The sequence below is a fragment of the Manis pentadactyla genome, chromosome 11 (assembly GCF_030020395.1).
Source record: "Manis pentadactyla isolate mManPen7 chromosome 11, mManPen7.hap1, whole genome shotgun sequence".
NCBI lineage: Eukaryota > Metazoa > Chordata > Mammalia > Pholidota > Manidae > Manis > Manis pentadactyla.
In genome coordinates, this window is record NC_080029.1 from 89,327,904 (window position 1) to 89,355,807 (window position 27,904).

The window sequence follows — 27,904 nt, forward strand, 5'->3', positions numbered from 1 at the left end:
TTGCACTACACTTGTTAGTAGAACGAGTCCTTTAATTCAAATAAAAGCAGCCTTCCAATCTATGCTGGAGAATGAAAAAAAAGGTGAGTTATCAAGTTCAAGTCACATCTGTCATCCATTAAATGCTCATTTATCATGTGTGTTTTGCTACAGATGACTTGGTATTTTTGTGAAAGTTGCCAACTATTTTTTTGTTATGAATCTAGAAGTCATTACCTGGGCCCAAATTTAAAGGAATTTTGTCTTCCTTTCTGGTCACTAACTCACAGGAGTAAGGGGGATTCCTGAGCACTACCTGTGTGGTAGTTACCTACCTAGTTGCATAACTAGCAGGAAGAAAATGGAAAGCCTTAGAAAAATATTTCTTCATCTTCTTAACCTGCTATCTACTGAAGTTATTTAAATTTCATCATGCAAAAGACATTTAAAAGCACTGGTTTCCACTCCCCATATCTTGCTTATGGATGAGGCCTTTTTTAAAAATCCTCAGTTCTGTCCCAAGATCTTGAAAAATACAATCTCCTGGGCCTCAATTTCTTCATGTTACATTACGGAGGCGGTATGTAACTAAGCTAAGATTCTGTACATTCTAAGTGCTATGAAATAAATGTGCATTTTATGGGGAAAGTAATTTCTTCGATTCAAAGACAAACCTTGCCATCCAATGAACAAAATCATTGAGGAAGATACACCTTCTCAAACATAATTTTCATTTCTCTTCAGCACTTCTGGTCAGTACTTAGCCACTTACTGCTCTCTTGTGGGTTTTTTCTCTCCTTCAAGATGTCTAGAGGGCAGGGACCATATCTTGAACACTTTATACTCCGTTATAATAGCATGTATCACATGCAATATTTACCCTTATGAATGAATGAATCTTGTCAATATTTCATAGACTTGCAGGGAAGAGTACTAAATGCCCCTGCAGGAGTGTGAGCAATGGGTGAGGGTGATTTGATGGCAACGACTTTTAAACTAAACTAAGGGTAAACTCGGTGCAGAATTAACAAGCAGGACATGAGGCACAAGATGATACCTGTTGTATTCTCAGATGAGCAATATCAATCTTGGTACTCCATTAAGAGCTTCTTAACATTTACTCTAAACTGAATGTCTCTACAACAAGTTAGGGGAAATCATGAAGCGGAAGGAACTTTGGGAAATAACATTGAGAAAAACAGCTGCCAGGCATTAAGGGTTTTAATTCAGTCCCCAGTACCGCTTAATAATATATGCCAAGTGGGTTTACTTTATGTGCCAAAAAATAGTCATAATAATGATAGATAATAATGATCATCAGTATTTCGGAGGGGGCAGTGGAAGAATTGGGCCCTAATGCCTTCTGTACTGTTTTTAGCTCTGTTTCTAACTTGCTTCATCTTCAGAGCTAATGACACGGGCCATCTGTGCCTCTAGTTTCCCCATCTGCAAAACAGAGATCGTACCACTTCCTACAGAAAGTCCATGGGCTGTGCTTTAATATCCTCCAGTGAAACATCATATACAAATACAAAGCAGACAATGAGAAGCCAAATGCTACCAAGGGAATAAACTTTAAGGCAGAAGATATTATAAATTAAAACTGAGATCTTCTAAATATTCTAATGACAGTGAAAAGATACTGAGATTGTATTTACTTGAGGATTTTTTTTAAGTAGATGGGAACATAAATTTTAAATAAATTCCAGGATAGTTTAATTCACTAAACTCAATATTTTTGTACATATTTATCTAAATACTGTGTGTGCTCTAAATTCAGTTCTGAAGCAAACTAGCATTATTTCAATTAAACTTACTCTTAAAAGTGCTTTAGTGAATATACACAAAAAAAAGAATATTTCTTCTTTGTTATTCAGAAGATACAATGGAAAAAAACAGAATTCAGAACAGCCTACTATTGCCTAGTTCATACAAACTAGAGGAATTACCTGAGTAAACTGACATCATTTGAAGCTATCAGGAAAAGCCACTGGTTATTCTGACTCTGGAGGCCAAAACTGCCTTATTTTCTCAATTTCCTTTAATGATGCATATGGTTTCTTGTTTTTTTCTTTGTTTAGTCTGATGGTGCATTGCAAAATTCAGAAGCCTTTTCAAGTTAATTTGTATTTTTATCTGTACATTTAGATTGTTTCAAAATGTATCAAAAGGCTTACAACAAAATGAACAAAAGTCCCAGAAACAAGGCACTGCAATAATTTTTGCTGTTCCTTCTGGCATTCACACATCTCCGTATTTCTAAGTAACATGTGTATTTTACTCTGTTTAGCATCATCTGTTTTGGACCCCACTTGAGTGCATCCACCAAATCTCTTGCACCATCGTCCCCTCTGCTGCTTCTCCTCTATCTTTCCAATATCATTTTAATTTTTGATTAAATATTTACATTCATATGCCCACTTGAGAGAGAAAAGAAACAAAAAATAGCTCATTTAACCTTTTTCGAGTTCAGAAATAACTTCTCAAATTTTTATTAAAATGTAATTCTTCAAAGAATATAGAAATACACCTGGCAATGACCTGTTAGAAGTTAACTGTCTGCTCCAAACATAAGAAATACCTACCACCCTCTGCCTCACCAGAATTTATGAAGTTGTAAATTTATAGTATCAGAATGACACCAAAGGGACTGCATTTGACAGTCTTCTCAAGTGGACACAATTTTCTGACAGCGTAGGTTTCCCCTTGACGAGAGCCACAGCGCTTGTGAAGGCCTTGAACGCGAAGCTTGAAGGGCCGCACAGGAACTCTCGGGGCAAGGAGCTACAGATGGCACACACCAAGGCCTGGGGGCCAGGGGCCCAGGAGAGGCCGGGTGGTCCCATTTCTGCTGTGAGGACGCACACTGCGAGCGGACAATACAAAGAGGCAGATGCTTTCTCTTCAGGGGGAGGGACTTTGGTTCATGTTCTGGAATCACAAGACAGTACACCCACGAGAGGGCAGGAAAAGGAAACTCCCTACCCATGGTCTGAGATTCCTCCGAGGGACAAGGGGCCAGTGTGGCTAAAGGAGGGGACATGTGAGGCCCACTGCTTTGGGGACGTAGGATTTTGCAGGTGAGAATGCCCACTTCCCTTCAAGCTTGCTCAAGGCCCTGGATTAGCTCCCCTGTGTTCTAGTAACAAGAACAAATGCTCAAGAGACAAGAGCAGAGCTGGCACTTGATCTGCCCTCCAAAGGGAAGTGTCACCTGTGGTTTGAATCCTGGTAAAATCTAGCTCAAAGTGGACTTGAATCACTTGTGAGAGGCCCCAGAGGATAATCAGTTGAGGACCCTGTCCTCCCCGTCACTCTGGCGCCTGCTACAGCCACACTGGGAGGGAGGACTTGGACAGCTCACCTGGCCTGGGGGCTACCTTGCATTTCACAGTGATTAAGTATTTCTCCCTCTCCTTTGTCCAAAATGAAGGGAGAACCACAGGTGCACAAACAGACTGAAGTGAGACCCGACACACCGGGGTTCTGGAGGCCTCATCGGAAGGGAGCCACCTTTGTCAGACTTTTCCCATTCTTTGGGACAGAATCGCCTTTCCTAACCACCTGTTCTGATGTCTCCAGATGACCCAGGTTACACTAGTTTTGCATTTTTAAATTACCTTTTCATTCCAAAAGTTTGCACAGAAAATTTTTTCAATATACTTTACTCCCACTGATTGCTCATAGCCCATGATGTGAGAGCATGTGGGAGGAGAAAAGAGAAATGCACAGACATTTCTCAGTCTTCCTTCTCTACCTCTTTGCTTCTGTCTCATCTGTTGCAAAACTACAATTTCCCACAATTTGTGGAAAGCCACAGTAAGACTGTGCAGAGTCTTCCAACCCACACTGCACACATACCTTTCTGAGGCCTTAGTGATGCCAGGAGAATGGCAGGGTAACCAAGCTCAGAACATCTCCCTCACCACGGGGCACATCTATTGCCATAGCTGTCAAGTGGGGGTGGAACAGCTCTATCTTGTCTATATCCCAGGGAAAGGGATGAAGGCTTTGGAAGAAACTCAGAGTCACATGATCAGACCTTCCAGAGAAAAGATGTCAAATGCCAAGGTGCTATCTTCCCTGAAGATACAGATCGATATTAAAATTTAAAGTATTTGTCATATTTAAGTCAATCAAAGAGACATTTTCTTTATGGCCACACAGCTCCATAATTATCTTGGGCTCCCTTAGAGTGCCCCTGCTCCCCTTGACTCACAGATGCTCCTCTCCCTGTACTCTCTGCGGGGCCCCGGGAACTGAGGGGTCCTCAGCAAACACTCATGCCCCAAGTCCTGTCCCACGCTGCCCAGCTTCCATGTCCACAGAGAGGAGTGTGGACTTCCCTAAGAACGTGGGTCACTGAGGGAGACATACAGACTCCCTCCATAAAGAGGACAATTGACTTTATATAAGTTTCCCCCTCATTCAAAAGCATGTGGGCCATACAGGAGGAGTCAACCCATACTTGGTTGCAAGGACAGCAAACAAACCACAGGGCCAGAGCAGAGGGAGGGCAGGAGCATGGGGGCGCCCTGCTGCTTCCAGGGATTCACAAGCCTTACTAGGAATCTACCTTGGGGAAAATGCTCACTTTATTGTTTCTGCTCATCTTGCGCTCCACCCTGCCTACCTTGGGCATCTTGGTCTGGATCAGCTCCTCTGGGGTGTTACCCAAGGGGGGAAGCAGCCGCTTCTTGCTGTTTCGGGTCTCTGAGAGCCACTGAGGAGGCAACTCAAAAGGCCCAAAGCCAAACTGCAGAGAATACTTATCAGGGAATGTCTCGGGTTCCCCAGGGGCTGCTAGTGCCACCCGGGATATGGAGTCCACTGTGCCCAGGGGTGGGGCAGAGGCTGCAAACGGCAGCCCCTGCTCTCCCTCCAGACCCGTGCTCAGGATCCCCTTGGCCCGGAGGTCAGCTGAGCCGGTGTCCTTGGCTTCGCTCTCCTCCTCATCCTCTGTGGGCTTGAAGATCTGCTGCTGCCCAATGTGGAACATCTCCAGGAGCTGGCTGCCTGAGCGCACGCTGGGCTCCAGGCTGGCCTCAGCCAGCCCGCTCCCTGCACTGACCACATTGCGGCGGCTGTACCGGTGGTGCAGTTGTACCAAGGTCCCTACCAAGCACTTGCGGACAGCTTTGTTCACAGTAAGAAAGAGCACAGGGTTGGCCAGCAGAGAGACTTTGGGCAGCCAAATGGCAGTGAGCAGCAAGAAGACGGATGTGTCGGGGACATTGAGCACTGTCTGGTAGACAACCAAGGTGGCATAGGGCACGCTACATAAGATGAAGACCATCACCATGGACAGCAGAGTAGCGTGCAGCTCGGCCTCCCGCTGGGAGGCATAGGGGATAGAGATGGTGTTCTGTGGAGTCCGCAGCGCTGCTATGATGACCTTCTTCTTCTGGCTCGTGCTCAGGGCCCGACGGATCAGTATTAAGAAGAGGAAGACCACAATCACAGGCACGATGACTGTGGTGATGTTATAGGTCAGAACATATACCAGGTGGCCCAGCGAGTTGCTCCAGACTTCAGTGCAGGTGGACATGGCATAGATGTCGGCCACATTGGTCACTGCAAACACAGGGATGCTGGCCACCACTGCGTGAGCCCAGATATACATCACCAGCTCACGGGACTTGGCATCAGATATTTTTCTCTCCAGTGGATAGAGAACTGAGTAGTACCTGCAAAATGCACAAGCAAAACTCATTACACAGGAGAAGATACTGTTTAAATTAGGGAGATCTACATTATCCAAAGCAGGAGAGAGGAACCAAAGGGTCGAGTTCTTTTATTCTGACTAAGACAGAGGGAACCACTGGGGGTATGAGGAAGCCAGATCTTAAGTTTTGAGGTGTTGATGTGCAACAGAAGCATCACTAGACCAAAAAAAGCTTCAATATCACCAGTGATTTGGGGAACTGAATAATCTTTTAGGTCCACATATGTCATGAAAGGGCTGCCACTAGCCATCAGACATGGGTTTCTTCACATCAGCTCGGCCCACATCTCTGAAAGCAGCTAATGCTGGAATTGACCTTAGTCCTATCAGCATTCATTCACTCGTGGAGCCAGGTAAGCATGCATGCCTTCCTGTTAGAAAGATTTTGGAGCACTACCTGTGTGCCAAGGATACTGCCCGGCACTGGATTACAAAAATGAAAAGACACACAGGAATGTTTCTAAACTCATTAGGAAAAAAGGCAGATGATTCTAAACAAGGAGATGATGGCTCTACTGGAGGTATGGCCAAAGAAGGTACAGGAAAGGGAGCACCTGGGAAAATGTCAAGAGAAGGTGGCACTGTGGTAGAGTCTGGCAGGGGACAAGCTGGGGAAGCATGTTCCAGATGGAAGGAGATACGATGTAAACACAACATGACCATGGGTGATCAGAGATGAATGAAGCGCAGTGAAATGTGCTTCTAGACCTCATTCTGGGAGAGGAGGAAAAAAGAGAAAGAAATGCATAAGTTATTTGTGCTCTCAATTTTCTTCTCTGATGAATACTGATAAGCTTTTCTAATCACAATTTTTATCAATCCAGTGTGAAGTCCCCGCACACATACATGAATACATGCCTGGAGTACACGGTCTCCAATTTCCATTTGCTAACAAGCAAACCCAGGCTTCCATTCATTTCTGCTTTCATTATGTATTGGTAAATAGAATACAACACAAGGACATAGGCTAATTATAAATAACTTTGTTAGTGTGTACATCTCTAGAAGATGATGGCCTTCCATCCAAGTGTAGGTGGCCTTCCAATTAACTTGCTAACTTAATGCCATGAAAGAAATATCTAAGAAAAAGGTGAGAGAAAGGATTGCCTTCCCTTCACTTCATGAATACTAATTGCTAACCTATTGTACTATTGAAAGGACTTGTTCACCTTTTTTAAAAACGATGGCAAAAATACAACAGATTTTCTGCTAGAAAGAAATTTAGGGTTTCTTATTGTTTGCATATTTTCCTGTCTAAGATTGAAGGCCCAGAAGTAACCCAGGGATTACTGCATTGCTTCCAGGTATAAAGCAAACTGTTGGGAATAATGTGTTCTCACTTTATTGAAAGCTATGCTTTAAACACTTCCAGGATTCATAGTAGCATTACTCACAATAGCCAAAAGTGGAAACACCCCAAATGTCCATCAACCAGAAAGTGGATAAACAGCATATGGTATATCCAGACAATAGAATATTGTTTGGCAATAAAAAGAAAGAAGTTGTTAAGAGAGTAGATCCTGAGAGTTCTCATCACAGGAAAAAAACAGTGTGTTTTTGTATCCATAGGAGATGATGGACGTTACTAATTGTGGCAATCATTTCACAGTGTAAGTCATTATGCTGTAGACATTAAACTTACACAGGGCTGTGTATCAATTATATTTCAGTAGAACTGGCTGAGGGGCAAGGAATGAAGTGCTGACACATGCTGCAGCATGGATGAACCTTGAAAACATTATGCTGAGCGAAAGCAGCCAGACATAAAAGAACACAAATTGTATGATTCCACTTTCACGACATGTCCCCCAAAGAAGCAAACATATAGAGATGGAAAATAGATCAGTGATCACTTGGGCCTGGGGGAAAGGGGCAGTGTCTGTAAATGAGTGGGAGGTTTCTTTTCAGGGTGATGGAAGAATTCTGAAAGTCAGCTACAGTGAGGGCTGCACCAGCTCTAACTATACGAAATTCATTGACGTGTACACTCACATGAATTTTGTGACAGGTAAATTATATATCAATAAAACTGTTTTTTAGAACTCAGGGAAGAAAAGTGCACTATGTGGACTGAAGACCTCAGCAAGCAGGTAGTACAAGGCACAGCTGGAAGGACACCCGCCATGAACACAGAGTGCTTTGGCACAAAATGCATTAGAGCACCACCAGGATGTAAACTGACTTCCCACTGTTAGATTCTAGTGCTGTGCAATGGCACTTCCCAGATATTCAAAGACCTCTTGTTGAACACGACAGAGAAACACAAAGTCACTTCAAAGCAGGCATGGCAAACTGGCATCGTGCAGTGCATATTCAGCGTGCTGAAGAGATGAGTGGCCCACAAAATACTTTTTGAATGAAAATTAATTGCCAGCAATTAAAAATGATAAATCAGATCTATACTTTTGATTTCTTTTCTAGGAAAATAGAAAATTCTGCCTACTGAGTTTAGATATCCACAAAGCAACTAGTAGTTGCATCTGCGTTATTACTGACCCCTCTGCTACAGGGGGACAGACACAACCCCAACTCAGCTTATGTCACTTAGATTTGTCACCTGCCTCATCTGCCCTGTGGATGATGAGTTTCTAGTGAGAAACTTCCAAAGAGCTGGAGTGGCTCCCAGCTCAATCTGATGATAAAATGACTGCAGCAATATATCTAAGGAAGAATGTGCCAATCAGAAGGGAAGCCTCGAGAAAGACACAAATACTGGTGTGACCCATTCAAGAACAGGCATAAATGATACACTTAATTCTTCTTACCACTGAGGAAACTTACACACCGAAAGGCTTTGCTAAAGCTGCCCAGTGAGGATGGCCGATAGAACCTAAAACCAGACCATGGGCTCCAGAGTCCCCTCTCTTTACCACAAAGCCAGCAACTTCTCCTAGTAGGCTCAGGGTTTTGTGTGACTCTGCGTCCTTCCATACAGATGACACTGGGCAGCTGATGAAATCAAGGCTCCAGGCCTGAGAGGCTGAAGTGACTCCACAGGTTGGTTCTGCAATTCATAGGTCATTAAAATATTGAGTATGTTTTGAATGAACAAAGAGTTTTAAAGTTCCAAGCTCACCTAGAATGTAGTCAAATTAATCATAGGGGATAAATTCAGAAGAGCCAGAACTTTCCCTTCTACACTTTTCTCTCTGTGTATCTTGAAATCAAAAGTACTCATGGGCACAAAATACTTTTCAATTCTTGTTTGCTTTGTTATTATTATCTCAAACTGTATTCAAAGGGAATATTATTATCTCAACTGTATTCAAAGGGAAAAGGCAAGAAGCTGTTGAATACTGAGATTCTTACACTTGACTTCAGTAAACTTGATCAAGTTATATATAATGGCAGTGACTAAGATATAAGATTCATTTCCAAATGACTATTTTTTTAAAGAGGATTAGAAGAGAAATCACCACCACCTTGGAAATAAATCTTCTAAAGGAATTCTGGTGTTATCTGATCAGATCCTACTGGGCTACCTAATCTTCTGTTACATTACTACTGAATTGTTCCCTTGTTCTTCCAGAAATGTTTTCATCCTACATCAAAAAGCCCTAATTGCAGAGTTAGCAATCAGATGAGCAATCTACTTCAAATTGCAATGCAAACACCACCCATTTCAACCAAGTTGAAACTACACCCTGATCGAGCTCTGCCTGCTGCCCTCATGAGGTCACCCCCACAAAACCTCATCTTCTCTCAATAATCCTATTTTCTAAGCTGCCATTCAATCAGCCTGCCTTCTGCGAGGCATGTGTTTCAGACATTCATTCTCTTTCCGTTGACCACAAACACACTATCAAGCAGGGTGAGGAACACCAGCTATTCACCATTTGCTTTGTGATGCTAATTCCAATACCCTGAAAAAACTAGTTGTGCCCCTGGCCACATGATCTTACCTGTCCAAGGCAATGGCAGGGAAGCTGAGGATAGTCACAGAGCAGAAGACTTTGTGCAAAAATTTGACGACCTTGCAGAAGAGCATGGTGTAGATCCACCAGCAACAGCCAGGACTGGTGCTGAGGATGATGTCGAAGGGCACGCAGACTAGGCTGGCACAGATCCCCGAGCAGGCCAGGTTTTTAATGAACCTGTTGGTGACAGATTTGAACACGGTTGTGCGGCAAGTTGACCATAACACCATGAAGTTTCCTGGCCAAATGTGCAAATAAATAAAATTTTAAATAAAAAGAAAGACAAAAAAGGGACAGAGAAAATAGAGGTTAAAAAAAGATTGAAAAGTTGAAAGTTGATTTCAAAGTATTTAAGGCCTTACATATTACATTGTTGATGCATGTGATATTATTAAATCACTTATGTACACATTAAGAAGTCTAGAAGAATTTTTAATGGTGAATTTTGTTATTTAATTGTAGGCATATAATAATATTATGATGATGACAATTCAGTCTCATCTGAATATAAACAATTTTCTAGGTATTACTTAATCTCAGGCAGTCTACTCTTACCATTTTGTGAATGACCTCCACATTGTCAAACTGCAATAGCAACGGGATTCAAGCCATGCACGCAATTACAATTTTTCTAGTAGCCATCTTTTTAAAAAGTAAAAAGAAGCAGATAAAATGTTAACTTACTGTTCATTTTTAAAAATTGAAATGTAACTGACATATAACATTTTATTAATTTGAGCTGTACATGAAGTTCATTTTAATTTACACTTACAGCACATTTCAGTTTGCATGAGTCATGTTTCAAGTACTCAATAGTCACATGCAGCTGGCAGCTACTGACTGGCTGTGCTGTTCTAGACCCTTCACGGCAATGACTCATTTGACCGTCTCTCTTTGATCATTCTCATCTTGTGGCTTCCACTGACTACAATCAGTTTTTCCACCTACCCTCCCACTTCCCCAACCTCCTGGTGGCTCCTACTGTTGTTACCAGGCCCTTCTCTACTCTCTCCCTTAGTTGCTCCCAAGGTTAGACTACCCATTCACATGGCCTTCCATCGAAATGCTGATGACGCCCACATTCATGTCTCAAACCAGGCATCTCCTCTCCATTCCACACTCTGTTCCCTGGTTCCCCATCCCCTCTCAGTCGGCTATGCCTCCCCTCAATCCTCAAGAGCTTACATGATCTGGTGCCGCCTTCCTAATTTCACTCCTCTCTTCCCCTGGCTTGCTGGGGCATCAGCCACTCTGGCCTTTTTTTCTGTTCTTGAAACAGGATCAAGATTAATTCTATCTTGGTGATTTTGCACCAGTTTTTTACGCTGCCTAGCATGCTCCTCATATATCTGATTCCTTTTAATCTAGGTCTTAATGTAATTGCTGTCTCCTCAAAGAGGCCTTCTCTCACCAGCTTTTTATTTCAAACACTCTCCTTCCTCTGTGATAATATCCAGTTATGGCCGTCATGGTTCTTACCACAATTATTAATTTGTTTACTCGTTTCTCCTCCATATCATAAGTCCAAACACTGGGTCAACCTTGTACACTGTTATAACTCCACTGCCTCATTCAATATCCAGCACAGAATAGGCATTTGATAAATATTTGTTGAATAAATAAATTTGTAAAATAAGGAGACAAACAGTAATCAAAAGTCCCTGCAAATAGATAACTCCAGCTGTAGTATGTACAACATGTGAGAATACTGTAAGCCAGTAGGTGCCAAACCTCACTATGAATCAGAATTACTATCTGAGACATACTGAATCAAGCTAACAGGTGTGTGGGGGGAAGTGGGATTTCTATGGCCAGGATCCTCACTGAACTTAAACCACCTGATGATGTAACTGGCCTGTTGCTAGGCTACCACTTCCACACCTTTAGGCAATAAGCTATTTTTGCGCTATATAGAGAGCTCAGCCCAGTGCTCTGGTCAGAGGTAGAGACACTAGTGCTCGACCTACCACCAGGAGAACAAGTCAGGTAATAAAACCTTTCACCCCAAGAACATTTTACTGTCATTTTCTTTGGACACACTGAATCCATAGTGAACTTGCCCAGGGCTGAAACCCATTGGCAAGACAGTGTGGAACTGGGAACCTGCATTTTATAACAAGAACCCCAGATACAGTTGACCCCCAGATGAAAGTTTCCGAAATAGCACTCCTTAACAGAGTCTATACGCCCTGCCACCAGATTCTCAAGGGACCAAGTCTTCAGGTCTGCAGGGCAGCCTATTTCACAGGTGGAGCTTTTACCGGTGAGAGAGCCAGGCCCCTCTGGTCCATCAGTACTGACCCGAGAACCCTGTTACCTCCTGTGCACATGCTCAGAGAATGCCCTCTAATGGGGCGACAGCTCAGCCTCACTCAGAAGGAGAGAGACAGTGCCAGGGAAGGGGACTGCAGGGTTCAGGGCTGCAGCCGGTCACCGAAAGGAGCTGCCTCTGTACCTCACATGTTGACATGACTCACTGTCAAGAGCCTCTCTTCCAACACAATATCCCCCTGAAGCTGGACTTCTGCTCAGCTTCTTACATGGCCTGCAGACCAGGATGAGCTAGAGCTGCACACACAGCTTTTCCTACCAGAGGAGAAACACAAGAAAGGGTGACAACCTTTGACCTATTTTTTTATTATCAATGGTCCTTGACTCACTATATCTCTCCCAGCTGCTCACTGTCATTGGCCAAACAGAAAGGATAGAATGATTTTAATTAACTTAATCTACTTATTTCCATTTTAAAAAATGAGGTCATTCATGCAGTAGCCATAAAGTACATTGGGGCTGTATATTTTGTTTTACAAAGAAAAGAGAAAAAATTGAAATATTTTATTATTTAACTGAAAGCTGCCCAGGGAAGGAGAAAGCAAGATGGAACAAAAGAGAATGCAACCCAAGAGTCTTGCTCTCAGGGCTAGTCTTGACTACTGTGTAGTACAGTTCATACCTTGGCCACCAGGGTCTAGAGCTCTACTTGGAGGTCTAGAACATCAGGACACCATTTTTAGTTCAGGTTTGTTTTCTAAGTGAAACACCTTATTTTTTCTTATGATTATCAATATAACAAGTACTTAATTTTTTTAATTCAGACAATGCATAAAAGTATAATGAAGAAGGTAAAAGTTATCCACCCAGTGATAACCAACTATAAGCTTTAAGTACTTATCCTTCCCAACTTCTTTCTAACAAAACAGACTTTTATTTATGCTAGTGGGAGCAACCTATGCACACTGCTTTTTTAACTAGATCTTGTCACCATAAGTAAAAATAGATCTATATCATCATCTTAACAGCTACATAAAGGCAACAGTGCTTTTACAGTATAACCTAATTTATTTAATCTATTGCATATTGGTGAGTTTTTCAAAGCTGTTTCCAATTTATCTCTATTATATACAATGCTGAGCTCAACATCCTTACATATATAAATCTTTGGGAATTGAACTGATTATTTACTAAGGCTGAATTCTTGGAAATAGAATTTCTGGGGCAAAAAAGGCTTACACATTTTTTACCTACATATTGCTTAACAACCTTCTACAAAAAGCATATGAGAGAGTAGGTTCCCGCATACGCTTCCTAAAAGTTCTGCAGTCTCACTAAAATCGTTGAAATTTTGCATGTTTTCCCAATCCTAAGATTTATGTTTTCCTTATTTCTAGAAAATTTTCATCCACTGCCTCTTTGAATTTTGCTCTACCCTCTTTCTCTTTATTATCTTCCTTTGGAATGCTTATTAGATTCACATTAGACATCTGCTGGTTATCTCTCTTAACTTCTCATTCATATTTTCCAGCAATTTGTCCTCTTTCTGACAACTGGGTGATATTTCTCAGGTCTACCTTCCATTTGATCAATTCTCAGTTCATCTGGAAATAATATAATCATATTTTTTTTAGCTTCTTGAGCTCTGAACTTTAAGAAATTTGAGGGTCTTCTTTAAACTGCCTGTGGGGAAAATGGAAGTTCCTATGGAGAGGATCCTCACCTGACCCTAAACTATGGGCCTGCTGCTAGGCTACTGCTTCCACACCCACAGGCAATAAGCTATTATTGACTGAGTCACTATATAGAGAGCTCTGTCCAGTGCTCTGGGCAGAGGCAGAGACCAAGGAGGATTACAGATCTGCAGACTGTTGGATGCAGACATGATTCTAGTGCTTGACCTATCCCCTGGAGAACAAGCCGGGTAATAAACCCTTTCATCCCAAGAACGTTCCATTGTCATTCCTCAGTCTCACTGAATCCATAGTGAACTTGCCCAGGGCTGAAACCCACTGGCAAGACACTGCCTTTTCTTGAGTCCCACTGTACGGTTATTTCACTAAGGCTTCTATTCCTTCTTTAATCTGTAATCATATTTTAAATGCTTATATTTTCTTCTAGACTATTCCATTGTGTCTAGTTCTAGAAGTGTTAATTTTGCCATTGGTTCTCCCTTAATGAGTCTACTGGTTCTCCCTTATGTTTTTCCTCAAATGGTTCTTAATGTTCAATTATGAGCTCCTGGTTTGTGGGGGTTGTTTTCCTGTAGTAAGCTTCCCTGGTTGTAGAAGTGTTCCAAGTGACTAGCCAAGCACACTTTGTTGCATTTTTATACACAAATAAAAGACAATGTGATTGAAGGACCATTCTGAGAAAAGTTAAGGGTGTAGGGAAATTTTTATCCTAGGGAGAGGCAGGATGTTTTAATGACTAACAGCCAGACTCTGAAACCTTACTTCTGAATTCAAGTCTCAGCTCCACCACTTAGAAGCTGTGTGATGGGTGAATTAACTTCTCTTTGCCTCAGTTTCATCATTTGTAAAGTGGTCATAATACCAATGCCTACATCCTAAGTGCATTGTGAGGATTAAATGAGTCAATACAAGTAATGTATGTATAGCATTTAGAACAGCTTCTTGTGCATAATATGTGCTATATTAAGTGTTCTTTGTTACTGTTATCATTAGTTGCTCAAAGCTTCCAGAGGGCACTAAGGAAAGGTCTGACAGAGCGAGTGAGAGGCTGGGTCAGAGGAAAACAAATCTGGAGCTGCAGACAGAGAAGATAGAAGAGGACAGCTCACCAGGACTTGGGAGTGATCAGGAGTGAGAAACGAGGCAGCACCAGTTAGGCTCTAGATTCCAACGGGAACTGGGTCTGCCACAGAAGTACCACACAGGTGTATGCCGTGGAGACCTCCTGGGTGGTGCTGCGCTGGCAGTCACAGCAGACTGTCTCAGCAATCAGGATGGGCGCCTGGGACCGTGGCGTCTGGGAAGTTCAGGCAACTCATAGCTCTCTCCGCAGGCCTGTGGGACATGCAACTTGTCTCCCTCCTCCAGCTCTCATCTGGATTCAGTGGCTTCACTAAAGCCTTGTCTGCCTAACAAGGAGGGCAGGAGCCGCTCTGAGACCTGCTCCTTCCTAGAATTCCCAGCCTGGACTCAAATCACACAGAAGGCTCAGGTCAAGGACGTCTCTTCTCCTAATAGAGCCCTGCTTCTAGAATCCAGCAAGCCTATTATAAAATATGCCAAATACCCTACAGAAATTTGCATCCATACACAAATGTGAAACATCTTAATAGAGCACCAGAGTGAATTAAAAACCACAAAGGGTTAAGGAAATCAAAAAAGGAATCAATGATCTTGGCATGGTCTCGTTAAGAAAAATGAAAAAAATCTCCAAGTAATGATGGCTGCCTGATAATGCTTTAAATTCAATTATCTAAACAGCTTGAAACCACCAAAAGATTATTCAGGGCACAGGCTTGAGTAAGAAAACCTTTACCAGCTGTGTAATCTTTGCCAAATTATTTAGCTTTGCTAGCCTCAGTTATCTCATTTTTGTAAATGAGGGTAGCAACAGTAATAATATGTAAAATAGTTATTATGAAGACCAAATCCATAAAAATGAGTTTAAGACAATGCTGGTAATCATTCAAGTATTAACTAACAATTATATCCTGAGAGCCTTTTAGAACTTCAAGGTACTAAAGAACAAGTATGTAATCTTAGAAATTTGAGAATGAATTTCATTTATAAATCATCCACTAAAGAAAAATGTGAATTTTTGGAAGCAATGATTCATTATTAAGAATAAAAAAAAAAACATACTCTTTGACACAGTTTTTTCACTCCTGTAAATTCATCCTAAAAACTCAGTTGAACAGAAGAAAAGAGTTATGCAAAAAGTGCTAATTACAATGCTATTTATAGTAGCAAAGAGCTAAAAACCTAAGTGTTCACTAAAAAGACAACAGATACGTAAACCTATGGTACAACTTGACAAAATATTACAGGCATTAAAATAAGGATTACTAAAAAACCACACATAGAAAGTCTTTAAGTATATCAGATGAAAATGAATAATAAGTATTTCTATGCACATACGTATTGAAGCAAGAAAAAATATATGTAGGGAACTAGAAACAACTGAAAATTGTGTTTGGTTTTTAGCTGTTTTCTTTCTTCAATGTAATTATTGCTCCTCAACATTCCTCCAAAACAAAGTCAATGCCTCAGCCCAATCAAGAGATTATTTATATCATAATTTAAAAAAATGTTACTACTATCTGGCCAAGGATATACTATAAATAATAAAATAATGATTATAACTAGTTTGTTAAACAAAAGTCTTAAAAACATTAATCATTACTCACCGTCTTTCCAGTAGATAGCCACTAAGCACCCTTGTGTATGCAGTTTCAGAGAATGAGCAATTAAGATTTTAATAAAAATGGGGGGGGAAACTATTTCGTCCTACCACCATCACTAGAAAGTAAAAGTGTCCCTGAATATCTGAGGGCCTTACTCCATTTTACTTAGGTATAATTCAGATGTAGTTTCATTATGACACAGATTTGTTATGAAAGAGTTGGTAAAGAAAAAAATTTTTTAATTTAAAAAGCCAAAAAACAAGTGTGAACTTAATTATATCCATTTTTAAAGAAGTATTCAATAGTTTTCTACTGCCATTAAAAAAAAAATAAATCCAAACTTCTCAACATCATGAAATACCCTTCACAATATGGCCTCTGGCTGTCTCAACACTCACTACCCGAGGCTGCAACATCATGATGGAATGGAGTGAGCCTGGGAATCTAAGGGTCAAATCCATGTTTTTGTCTGAACCCTGAAATCTGCTGCCCAAGCAAAACCCTCACGGGAACTCCCTTCCCTAAGGAAGACAGTAGAGGGTAAGCGAGAGCAAGCCGGAGGAAAGACAGGGGAATAAGAACTCAGCATGCAGAAGGCAAACGGCACCTGGAGGACTCAAAGCAGACCCTGTTAAGCCCTAAAGATCTGGGGGTAGCAAACACCAAAAGTTGAGTTTTAAAGTACACCCTTCCAAAGGAAAGTTTAAATCATTCTAAAAAGATTCTATTTTGTTCTGATTTCTTAAAAAAACAAACAAACCAACAAACAAACTTTCTCTTTCATCTATGTGGGTAAATATCCCAGCTACCTAGAGAATCAGCACTGGCTAGGGGGTAAGTAGCTTCTTTTCACTGGTATCCAAAGAATCATGGCCATCAACAAGAATGTGAGGGCAAAACCAGCTTGTGGCCAGAGAGCTGTGTCTGGTGGTTTTCAATACAATTTGCTCTTCCTCCTATTCTAAAAATGTAATCCTCTTCCTCACTAATCAACTGTCAATTTTCTGTAACTTAACTATCCAATATCTGCCCAACTCTGTTTAAGCCGATCGCTATTAGCATGAGAAAATTATGTTCTTTTAGTTACAATTAATTTGATTCCAGAGTTTTTCCTGAAATGATACGGGAGGTTCAAATTAATCAGGAATCGAATTAGCAGAAAGAAGCTATGTAGTAAGTTTATTGAAATTCATGGTGAATTTTAGATAATTACTTTGAACGAAAAGCATCTTATGAAATATGTATCTTCTATCTAACCTTGGATGGTTTCTCCTTAGAATACTTGTTCCCAATGAATAACTTAGGTAAAATACTAACAAGATTCACTTTTGTAGTACATGAGAACACAGAAAGACCCTCCATGAATAACCTCTTCCATTAAGCATCTGTGAGGCCACACACAGCATTTTAGGTGAGTCTACAACAAATATACACGTGCTTTAGGTGTCCCACAAGGTAAGGTACACTGTATGGCACAACCAAGAGAAAAAGATCCCAGTGACCATAGCCATCAGGGCTCTCTAGTGGAAGTCACAAATCCCATGGAATAAGGTCAGTCTTTCACATCTCTTAACATACAGCAAGATACACAGAGATGCATAAGGTAAGAAGACACAGTTCAAGTCTGAAGTTGGTTAACTCTTCTTCAACTACTCAAATTTTTTCCATATACACCAACTAGAAAAATTGCATAGCTTCACAAAATACCCCACTCTCTGATCTCTCACATTATGTCTGTTAACCTCCCTGAAAGGTATATTATTCCCTGAAAAGCTATGCCAAGAATCTCCATATTACTTGGCCCATCTAATTGTGACGGTGGAAACCCTTTAGTAACCAAGAGGCTCTGCTCCCACCTCTATAGATGTACGGAGAAAGCATCCAGAGAAGAGGAGGAAACAAATTACCTAATGCCACTAAGCATGTCCCCTTGGGTCTGCATCCAAATAAGCCATTCCAGGTGAAGTAGTTCACTGTCCTAAATATCTATCTCACTAGGCTATCTCACTAGGAAGTCCTGGCCTAATTAAGTTGCTCATGTCATCTTTGAAGGCAGGGTTCATATCTTCTGGACTATTCATACTGCATTTAGCCTAGAGGAGTTATTTCTCCCCTAAAATATTATAAGATTATGAAGACTGAAAAGAGCATTGTCTGAAAATTCTGGTGACCCTCATGTGCACTACTCACAGTTTTATATTAGGAGTTGCTTCATAAATACCTAAATAAATGAATAAATAAAGCTTCATGTTTGATATTGCTTTATTAGAATTATCAGAATTTTTTTTTTCTGTGTCTCAATTTTATAGGTACATCTACTGATGGCAACTGCCCTTGATCAACAAGCTGAATGTTTACTACTTCCCCACTGCCAACACAGTGTCAGAGCAGCTCGGGGGAGATGCATTCAACAAAGATACATCACGCCATACTATAATTAGTCTAGTGAACATACACAGAATACTCATGTACTCTCGTCTCCCACTCGCTCTGTTCCAGTAACTATAATTATGCAGTCTGAAAGGGAAAATTATGCTGGAAATAATTCCAAAGAACACAAGGGTAAAATAATTAGAAGATTAGGAAAGGAAAGTGAGTCCAATCCTGCTTCAGTCCACAGGGACTCAGAATGGCTGATGTGAGATGGAGAAATAAGATTCTGTAAACAGGAGTCACTTATTACTTATGATCTGGCACAATCTGACAGTGATATTAATTAAAAGTTGAAAATGCCATTCCTTTGTCTTTAGCTGAGTTTGGGAAGAGAGGCAGGAAAAAGGAGAGAGGCTAGAGGGTGAGGAACAAAGAATAGCATACTTATTCGCCTAACAAGTTTTGGGTCACTCTCCCACTACTGGAGGGGTTAAATTTGCTCTGGAATAGACTTCCCATGCTTCCTTCCCCACTGTCTCCCATCTCTGCCAGGAAGGTCAGCAACAGGGGCGTGTTTATAGAGTGAGGAGCTGGCAGGAGGAGAGCCACAGCAGCAGATGGGACAAGAGCTGGAGGCAGCCAAATCCAGACATGGTCAAAGACAGATGGCCAAGGCAAGGAAGGCTCTGGAAAGAAGTGATGGGTCTTAAAGTCACAGCAACATTGAGAACAGAACACAAGAGGCATTGAAAAGATGAATTACTGCACACAGCCCACCAGGACCAACCAACAACATAAGAAAATGGAATAAATGCTCAGATAAAACTCTAGAAGCCAAGAGCTCTGTAGGAAGGAGGAAGTGGGGTAAAGTAAGAAAAATAGGAGACTGGCACATGGGTAGCAAAGAAGTAACTTGATAACTGAGACAACTGCAGTCTAGCCCCTGAACTTGGATATGGTTCCTTGTGAGGCAAGAACTAAACTGGTGGGCTGTATTAAAGGGCCTTGCAGTGTGCCATGATTCTGAAAGTACTTAAAATGGGGTGCATATTGGTGAGCAGAAATAACACCTTCCAGAAATCAAATCCTTTCTCTCCATTCCTCTTCTGTCTCCCTCAAATAGTAGCAGAGGATGGAGAGAGAGAAGAGAGCAAAATAATAGGGAGAAAATTGCAATTCCATTTATCTCCCATGCCAAGCCCTATTTTGCATTTTCCAAAGACTATTTAAGGCAACCCAAGCCTTCTGTGCCTGCATCTTCATTAGTCATATTGCTGAAAACTGGACAGAAGGTTTCTTTGCTTTATATCATGTCCTAGGAATCCAGGATTCATGATTATGGTGACCACAGTGACAGAGATTAAAAAAAAGATGGAGAATTCGCCTAACATTTTAGCATTTCATGAATAATCAGCTTCCAGTTCCTCCATTTTTTCCTCTAATATTAGTTGATTTGAATACTGAGTTATTTACCATGTAATTTTCCTTCTGGTTCAAAATAAAACCAGCATGAAATGCTATTAGCTTGTTTAAAGCACAAAGATCAATGAGTAGATGTGACCTCTTATTTTTCCCATTAAGAAACAAAAGGCAGAGGGAAGAAATTTCTATCCTGTGAAATACTAATTTTTCACTTTCTGGGTTTGTAAATTACTGGGTTTCATAGTGCAATGTCACTGATTCAATGTGGATGAAATAAATAAATAAAATATAAAATACATTCACTTTCATTAAGCTCCAGTTTCCATTAGTCTTGCCCCTGATGTTATTCTTACCAAGGTTTAAGCATGCAAACACCATCGCTGAAGGTACAACACTGGCAAATAAATATGAACCAGCAAATGTTAATAGTATACCAAGTAAAGAAATTAAAGTGAGCATATTTGCAATGATCAAGGCAATAGTGACATGCTACAACATTTTAAATTGCCTTTTTTCTAATAAAAAACTCTGAAATTAATAGGAATAAGAAGGTAATCAACAACACCAAATAAACTTTATATGCTCATATGGATGGAAGGAACCTGAAAGAATCATCTATACCATTCTTGTTTCCAGATAAGACTACATAAGTTTTGTACAGAGAAAAGAGTTCTTTGCTAATTGTTAAGACTTCTAGAAAGGCAGTATCCTAAGGCCCCCCTCTTGGAGTAAGCAGCCTCCAAGATGGCCAATGGTCACTGCTTCCTGGTATTCATGTCCCTTTGTAGATGTATCCCCCAAGGAATAGGGTCAGTGTGGACATAGCAGAAGTGACGGTGAGACTTCCAAGGTTAGGTTGTAAAAAACACTGCCACTTCCATCTTAATCTCTTCTGAGGTGCTTGCTCTGGGGAAAGCCAACTGACACACCTTAAAGAAACTCAAACAATCCTATGGAGAGATCCATGTGGTGAGGAACTGAGGCCTCCTGCCAATAGCCATGTGAGTGAGCCAATGTGGAAGGAGATCCGCCAGCCCCGCTCAGGTCCTCAGGTGACTGCAACTCTAGCCAACATCCTGACTGCAACCTTGTAAGACCCTGAGCCAAAAAACATGCAGCAGAACATGTTGGCAAATTCCTGATCTCACAAAGACTGTGAAAGAGTACATGTCTGTTGTGTGAAGCTGCTATGTATTCAGGTCTGCCACTTAAGACACATTGCATAGACTCTGTCTTCTTTCTCTCAGCTACAGAATGCAGATGACAAAATTTACTGCCCAGGGTTGTTGTATTAAATGAGATAATGTATGAAAAGTGCCAAACACTGCCTCAACCATAGTGTTAAAATAACTATATTATATGAGTATGATTATTTTTAACTCTTTAACTGATCATCATGTAATTAGTGAGATATTTCTAGAATTCACAAAAGGCGTCATAGTACTCACTGAACAACCAGAAAATAAGCTTTCTTCAGAATGTTAGACTTTACTTACCCTTCCTTTAAGAAATAAAATAAATAAATAAAAATCCTTTAAACTTTTCTCCTAGATGCAACCGTTAACTCCTGAGGGTAAATCTCCTGCTTATTCTCTCTTGACTTTCTCAGAAGTATAATGAAAATCAAAACCCAATTAACAGTCCTCAAAATAAGTCTACCAGCTTGCCTTCTTTCTATCAGCAGTATAATTAATAAAATCAGAAAATGCAGCTACTCAACTGGCAAAATGTGATTTGTCCTGATCTGCCCTGATAAGTGGATATTTGAAAGAACATAAAGCCATAGTCAGGGCACATCAGTCACTAATCCTGGAAACGGGAGCTATGGGACGGCAGAGATCATTCAGAGGCCTTGATTCAGCTCCCGGTTGGGCATTGGGAATTGCCAATAACACCTGTGTCTACAGTACACTCTCCTGGTTCTCCTTCTTTGGCCACTTCTCAGTATCTTTTGCTGGCTTCTTCTCCCACATCAGGACTCCATCTCAGCCCTCCCCCACCCCCACCCCAGACCATTTCAGACTGTTGACATTCTTTCTCCAATTTTAATTGTGCCACCCATGTTTCCCATGTTTACTGGGCCACCTTACCTCTTATCTAAATGTCTAGACCCAGACATCTAATGCCAACCAGATAGCCATATGCCCACCCAACGTCTCCACTTAGGACTCTCACAAGTATCTCAAACTTAACATGTCCAAAACCAACCTTTTTACCTTTCCCAAATCTCCCCCTCCTCCAGTATGATCCATTGTAGAAAATGATCATTGTTAAAGCACTTAGAACATCATTTCCCCTCTTGAAAACTTCTATTGCTCTCACCCTGTTCATAAAGAAATTCAAAAGTCTATCCTGCCCCACCAATTAGTTCTTGTGAGAATTAGAATAGCTGCGCCTTTACTGCCATCTGTAGTTTAACTGTAATAGATACAAGTCTATGACTTGGAGTGTGAACAGTGCTCCCTAAGAATAGTGCTATGGACAAGGGGGTACAGAAGCTCCTATAGACCTTCTGTTGAATCCTTAAAACTTCAAAGCTCTCCTCTGCCCAAAGGCCTTCATGCAAATGTCCCTTCTGCCCTCCCCCATCTTCTCTAAGTTTTCTAAGTTCTCTAAATCATTTTTCAAATCTTCAAAGAAACCTTCCCTAATCACTACCATCTCCAATTCAAAGCAGGCCCTCTCAGTATTTCTCATGATGTGAATTATTTCTTGTTTGCAGCACCTATTATATTGGGAATTAGTTCACCATATGGGCCAATCTCCACTAAATCATGAGCTTTATGAGGGCAGGGGCCACATCTCCATTATATACATTATTACTATATATTTCTAACACCATAGTCCTAATGCCTAGAGTGGTACCTGGTAATTATCAATGCTAATTTATTTTCTTTTGACAGAAAAAATTAATAAATGGAAAAAGAAATGAACACAGGGGAGCTTATCCCACTAGTTCTCTGCTTGCTGGTCATGTAGTATCCTATTTAGACCCCAAGTTTCAGGTGAGCCCAGAAGTTAGATTCTGAGCTACAATTCACAAGCTTTCATTGCCTTCCTCTACCTCCCTGCTTTCACAATGAAAACAGTGTTAGTTTTTTACTGTCTTTTTTAAACTAACACATATTCACTGTTATAAATTCAAATGGTTCAGAAAATTATAGAAAGACAGAAAAATCATCTGAAATCCCACCACCTTAGGATGAACATGATTAATATTCAGGTCATCATCTTTTAATAGATCTCTTTGTGCATATATGTAACTTTAAGCAAATGGTGTATCATTTGCTCATGCTGTTCTCTGTGGACACCATTGTCTCAGGTAACCACAGCTTTGTCCATTTTTATTATTTAATCATATATAAACATATATGCTGTTTTTACAGAATATATGTTGCTTCATCATTATTTTGTAAACACAGAATTTTATTATACATACACAATTCACAGTAGGAAAATCTCCCTGTTGCATGGTGTGAATATATCAATTTATTCAGCCTTTGTCCCCCAAACTGGCATTCACTTTGTGTATATATTAAGATATACGTATATAAATATAAATGTATATATAAATACATATATACATGCATGTGTATATATATATATGTGTGTGTGCATATACATACACTGTCATAAGTACATATATATTATTTTCTGGTGTTTTTGTTTCTGTGATGTTGATTTCTCGTTTCCACCAGCCATATGCATAGAACCTTTTCCTCCAAAATTCCTGCCTGCAGCAAGTGCTATCACTTCCCACTGACTTTTGCTAAACCTTGGGTGAGAAGTTATATGAAGACCCAGAGGGGTAGCTCCTCTGCCTAGTTCTCCATGAGGCATCATTTGTAGGGCATGTGCTTTTCAGAATGAATGCATAACATTTCTGGGAGGAAATCAGCTGGTTTGGGTTGGACACTGCTCTAGTCCACTATAAGCTCAGTGACAGACCTCCTTGGGTCGGGCAGACCCGCCTGCCTTGGGGCTCTTCTCCCAGGTCATGTTCACTGCCTCCATTGGGGAAAGCACCCCCAGGAGAGTGTTAGCATGCACTGCACCAGGGTGCCTGTCTACAGCATGCTGAGTAAGGAGGACAGAGTGGCAGAGAGGGGAAAAGGGGGAAACCTTGTGCCTCAGAGGAAAGCTACAAACCACAAGTCCCAGGACTGCGGTACAACTCTGGTCCAAGAGACATCCAGTCTGAATAAGCCACAGCAGAACAGGAAATGAGGGAACTGAAGGTGCTGGCCAGAGCACAGACGGAAAGTCACTGTTAGAAAAATCCACTCACCATTCAACAGAGGACACTGAAAAGGGGTACACTTCTGCAAAAGGGCTGAGAGGTTCCCACAGCTGGGGTAAACAGGACAGGGGTGCTTCAGAGCAAGAAAAATCTCAGGAAAGGGGAACTCCATAGGAAGGTTGAAGAAGGCTGGGAAGCAGCTCGCTCTGGGAAGTCCTTACCGCTCCACTTGCCTCTCTCTCTAAAGCCACAGTGCTGGCCACTGGAAGGTCCTCCCCTCCTGCAGGGGGCTTCTGCATGTCCAGCAGAGAGCAGGGCAGGGCAAGGCGGCACACCCACAGGGTGACCACTGCCGAGAGCTGGGTGAAACCAGATCCCCCACAGCATCGGAGCACACACATTATCATTCTTTCCTCCTCATTCCTGTAACCTCTCCAATGGCGTTTACATGAAATTCATCTCTTTGACAGTTTTAAATACAGCAGTACACAGCAGCTTCTGTGATTAAAATCGGTCATGCTTACTGAAGCTGCTTCTTCATCTCTTGCCTGGAGAAAACTGAAGCCAGCAAGGCCTGAAAGCAGCCCCAGAGACGCCATTAGGTCGGCCTCCAAGAAAGAACCCTGACCACTCGCGCAGTATACCCTAAAGGAATGATAAAAATTAAAATTAAAATTAAAAGGAGAAAACATTTTCCATTGTTTGGCAAAAATAAATAAAATTCATAAGATCTAGTGTTAAAGGACATGGAGATATGAACATCTTTATATGTTTTTGATGGGCAAGTAGATTGGTATAGACATCTGAAAAGTCACCTGCTTTTTTTTCTTTTTTGAGCAGTCCTACTTTTGTAAAACTATCCTACCAATAAAAGAATTAGTAAATAAGGTTGTATGTTCAAATGCATTTGTGGAATGATTGTTGACAGTGACCCCAAAATTGAAAACAACCTGAATATCCATTATTAGGATAAACTGTGGTATGTCTCCATAGGAACATGGAGAAATATGTGGAAAGATACATCCCAAGCTGTCAACACTGACTACTCCAAGTAAAGTGGAATTGGGGGATGGCATAATAAATGGGTATAACTTGTTTTTAAACTAAAGAAATGAAAGGGAATATATGTTTCTTCACACACACACACACACACACACACACACACACACACACACACGACTCTACTTCTAGCCAGCCTGGTACGAAGCTGAAAATGTCACCCTTAGGGGTTAATTTTTCTAATGCAAAAAGTCTGTTGTTAAAATGCAACTATTTCTGTAGTTGTTTGGGGGCCCTTAACACCTGGAGAGCAGGGGTGGAAAATAGTGCTTGGCTTGCTCCCCAGCAGTGACAGCAGACTGGAAGAACATCCTTAACTAAGACAGGCAGTGTCTATGCAGGGAAGGTGGAAGGAAAGGCCTTCTGGTCTGACATGCATCTCGCTGGCCACCTTGTCATGGAAGGAGAACCAGAAGAGAGGGGGAGACAAAGGGAGGAGGGGCTGATGGAGCTCAGGAACCTGTCTTTGCCTGAGGCCAGTGCTGGCTGGGACGCCTCTCTGGTTTCTACCCGGTTCTCTGTGGGTGAGCATGAGCCTGTAGGTAGCCCTGGGCCAGCTGGGAGCGCAGCCACAGGGACCTCAAGGGGGCTGCTGACTTTGCTGGAGGAGTGGCAGGGATCGAAGGTGTCAGACATGGTTTCTTGTAATTAGCTGGAGTGGGGGGGGACAAGTAATCATAAAAGTGTGATTTCCCTCTGCTCCCATAAAATGAAAACACTTGCCCTTGTTGTAAAGAACAGGAAAAATCAATGAGGAGCTTACAGGGGCACTGGCCAGCCTCCCAGGCAACCAAACTGCTTCCACCACCAGGCCAGCCTGAAGGCGGAGGCTCTTCTGCCTGGATGATTATACAGCAAAACCCCTCCCCCCACGTGGTGTGGGGCCTGGTTGTCCAGGCTGGAAGTATTGGACTGGAAGCAGAGACAGTGTGCTCACCCTAGTAGAATGATACCACCCGCCAGCATTTAGTGAGCACCTTCTACCTACCTAAGAATTTACATACATCATGTGAGATCTGTAAGAACCCTGAGAGCCATGAGATAGATACTATTTAACCCCATGCTACACTTGAGGAAATTGAGGCACTGAGAGGCTAAGTGACTTGACCAACTGTATAGAAATAAAAGTGTGGAGCTGGAATTCAGCCGCAGGCATGCCCAAGCCTAGGCTACATGCACCACACCCCATGGTGGGCACAGGAAGAGACCATGCCTAACAACGCAACTCCTGAGCTGCAAACAGGGACCAGCCCCTGATGCTGAAATATGTCAACTCTGCAGGATGGACCTATGAAACAACTTGACAATGGGTAAGGAGCTTAGAGATCAGAGAGAACGCCAAAGCTTAGGGTGAGATGTGGGTACTAGAAGTAAGGAGTGTACAACCATAACCAATGCTTGCAGGTAGAATCTAGGAAAGCTGTGCAGAGTGAGGTCTCAGGTGACTACAGGGAAAAGTGGCCCATCCTAGGATGGAGGGTGAGCTCAGGACTTACTCAGAAAGGACCTGAGAACATAAGTTACTTGACAGACTCTGGTCAAAAATTAAAATGAGAATAGCTACTTAAGCCAAATCTATATAATGGGATTTGTTTTCACTGCTTTCCCTGTTATAAAATGTATTTGTTAATTGTTTTGAGTTTATTTGCACTTTGCCCACCTCACCTGAAGATTTGCTGATATGGCTTTACAGCTCCAACAGAAAAACTGTAATAATCCCCTCATGGACAAAGCTGACCCATTCCTGAGTCATGGTCTCTCTGGACAGAGAAACAATGAATACTTAATGAAAACATAGCTCCACACAAGAACTTGTACACAATGTTCATAGCAGCAAAAAAGGGGCCAAAAAATGTAAACAACTCAAATATTCATAACTGATGAACAAAGATAATGTGGTATTTCCATACAATGCAATATTATTCACCATATAAGAATGAAGTTCTGATACCTGCTACAATATGCATGAACCTCAAAAACATACACTAAATGAAGAAGCCATTCACAAAAGCCCACATATTATACAATTCCATTTGTATAATATGTCCAGAATAGGACAGTTCTTAGGGACAGAAAGTAGAGTAGTTGCCTAGGGCTGGTGGGAGGAAAGGACTGGGTGGGGGTGGGGGCACAGGGATGACAATGAGTACAAAGTTTCTTTTGGGAGTCATGAAATTTTTCTAAAACTAATCATGGTAATAGCTGCACAATTCTAAATATGATAAAAACTACTGGTTTGTACACTCTAAAGGGATGAATTGTATGATAAATGAATTTTATCTCAATAAAGCTTTTTTTAAAAAAAAAAAGTGAGTCAATCAGTGTATACTTGAGAGGGTGGGGCACAGAAAGGAAGGCAGTCTTAATATGCATATAATTACATTTCCCTGAAAGGTTGCTCTTAGCAACTGTTTTGCAGGGAGTGTTGTCCCCTGAATACGTCAGAATAGAAAGACAGCTGGCACAGAAATGTGTCTGGCATCTCAGACCCAGTCCCCAATTTCATGCACCAGAGGAATCTGACATTGCTCCCTCACTGG

At 41.4% G+C, this 27,904-nt stretch overlaps 1 protein-coding gene across 4 annotated transcripts in view; it reads right to left on the bottom strand.

Annotated features, from left to right (window-relative positions):
* Positions 1–2,255: 2,255 nt before the first annotated feature.
* Positions 2,256–27,904, bottom strand: part of GPR176 (G protein-coupled receptor 176) — a 101,801-nt gene continuing 76,152 nt past the window's right edge. For 2 of the 4 annotated variants that reach the window (XM_036923911.2, XM_036923908.2), the window contains exons 2-3: positions 9,607–9,859; positions 2,256–5,666 (exon numbers count right to left, since the gene is read on the bottom strand). In XM_036923911.2, the coding sequence (XP_036779806.2) occupies positions 4,544–5,666; positions 9,607–9,851 (1,368 nt within the window). In that variant the 5' untranslated portion in view covers positions 9,852–9,859 and the 3' untranslated portion in view covers positions 2,256–4,543. The remainder of the gene's footprint in view (positions 5,667–9,606; positions 9,860–27,904) is intronic. The other 2 variants (XM_036923907.2, XM_036923910.2) reach the window with 2 other exon arrangements.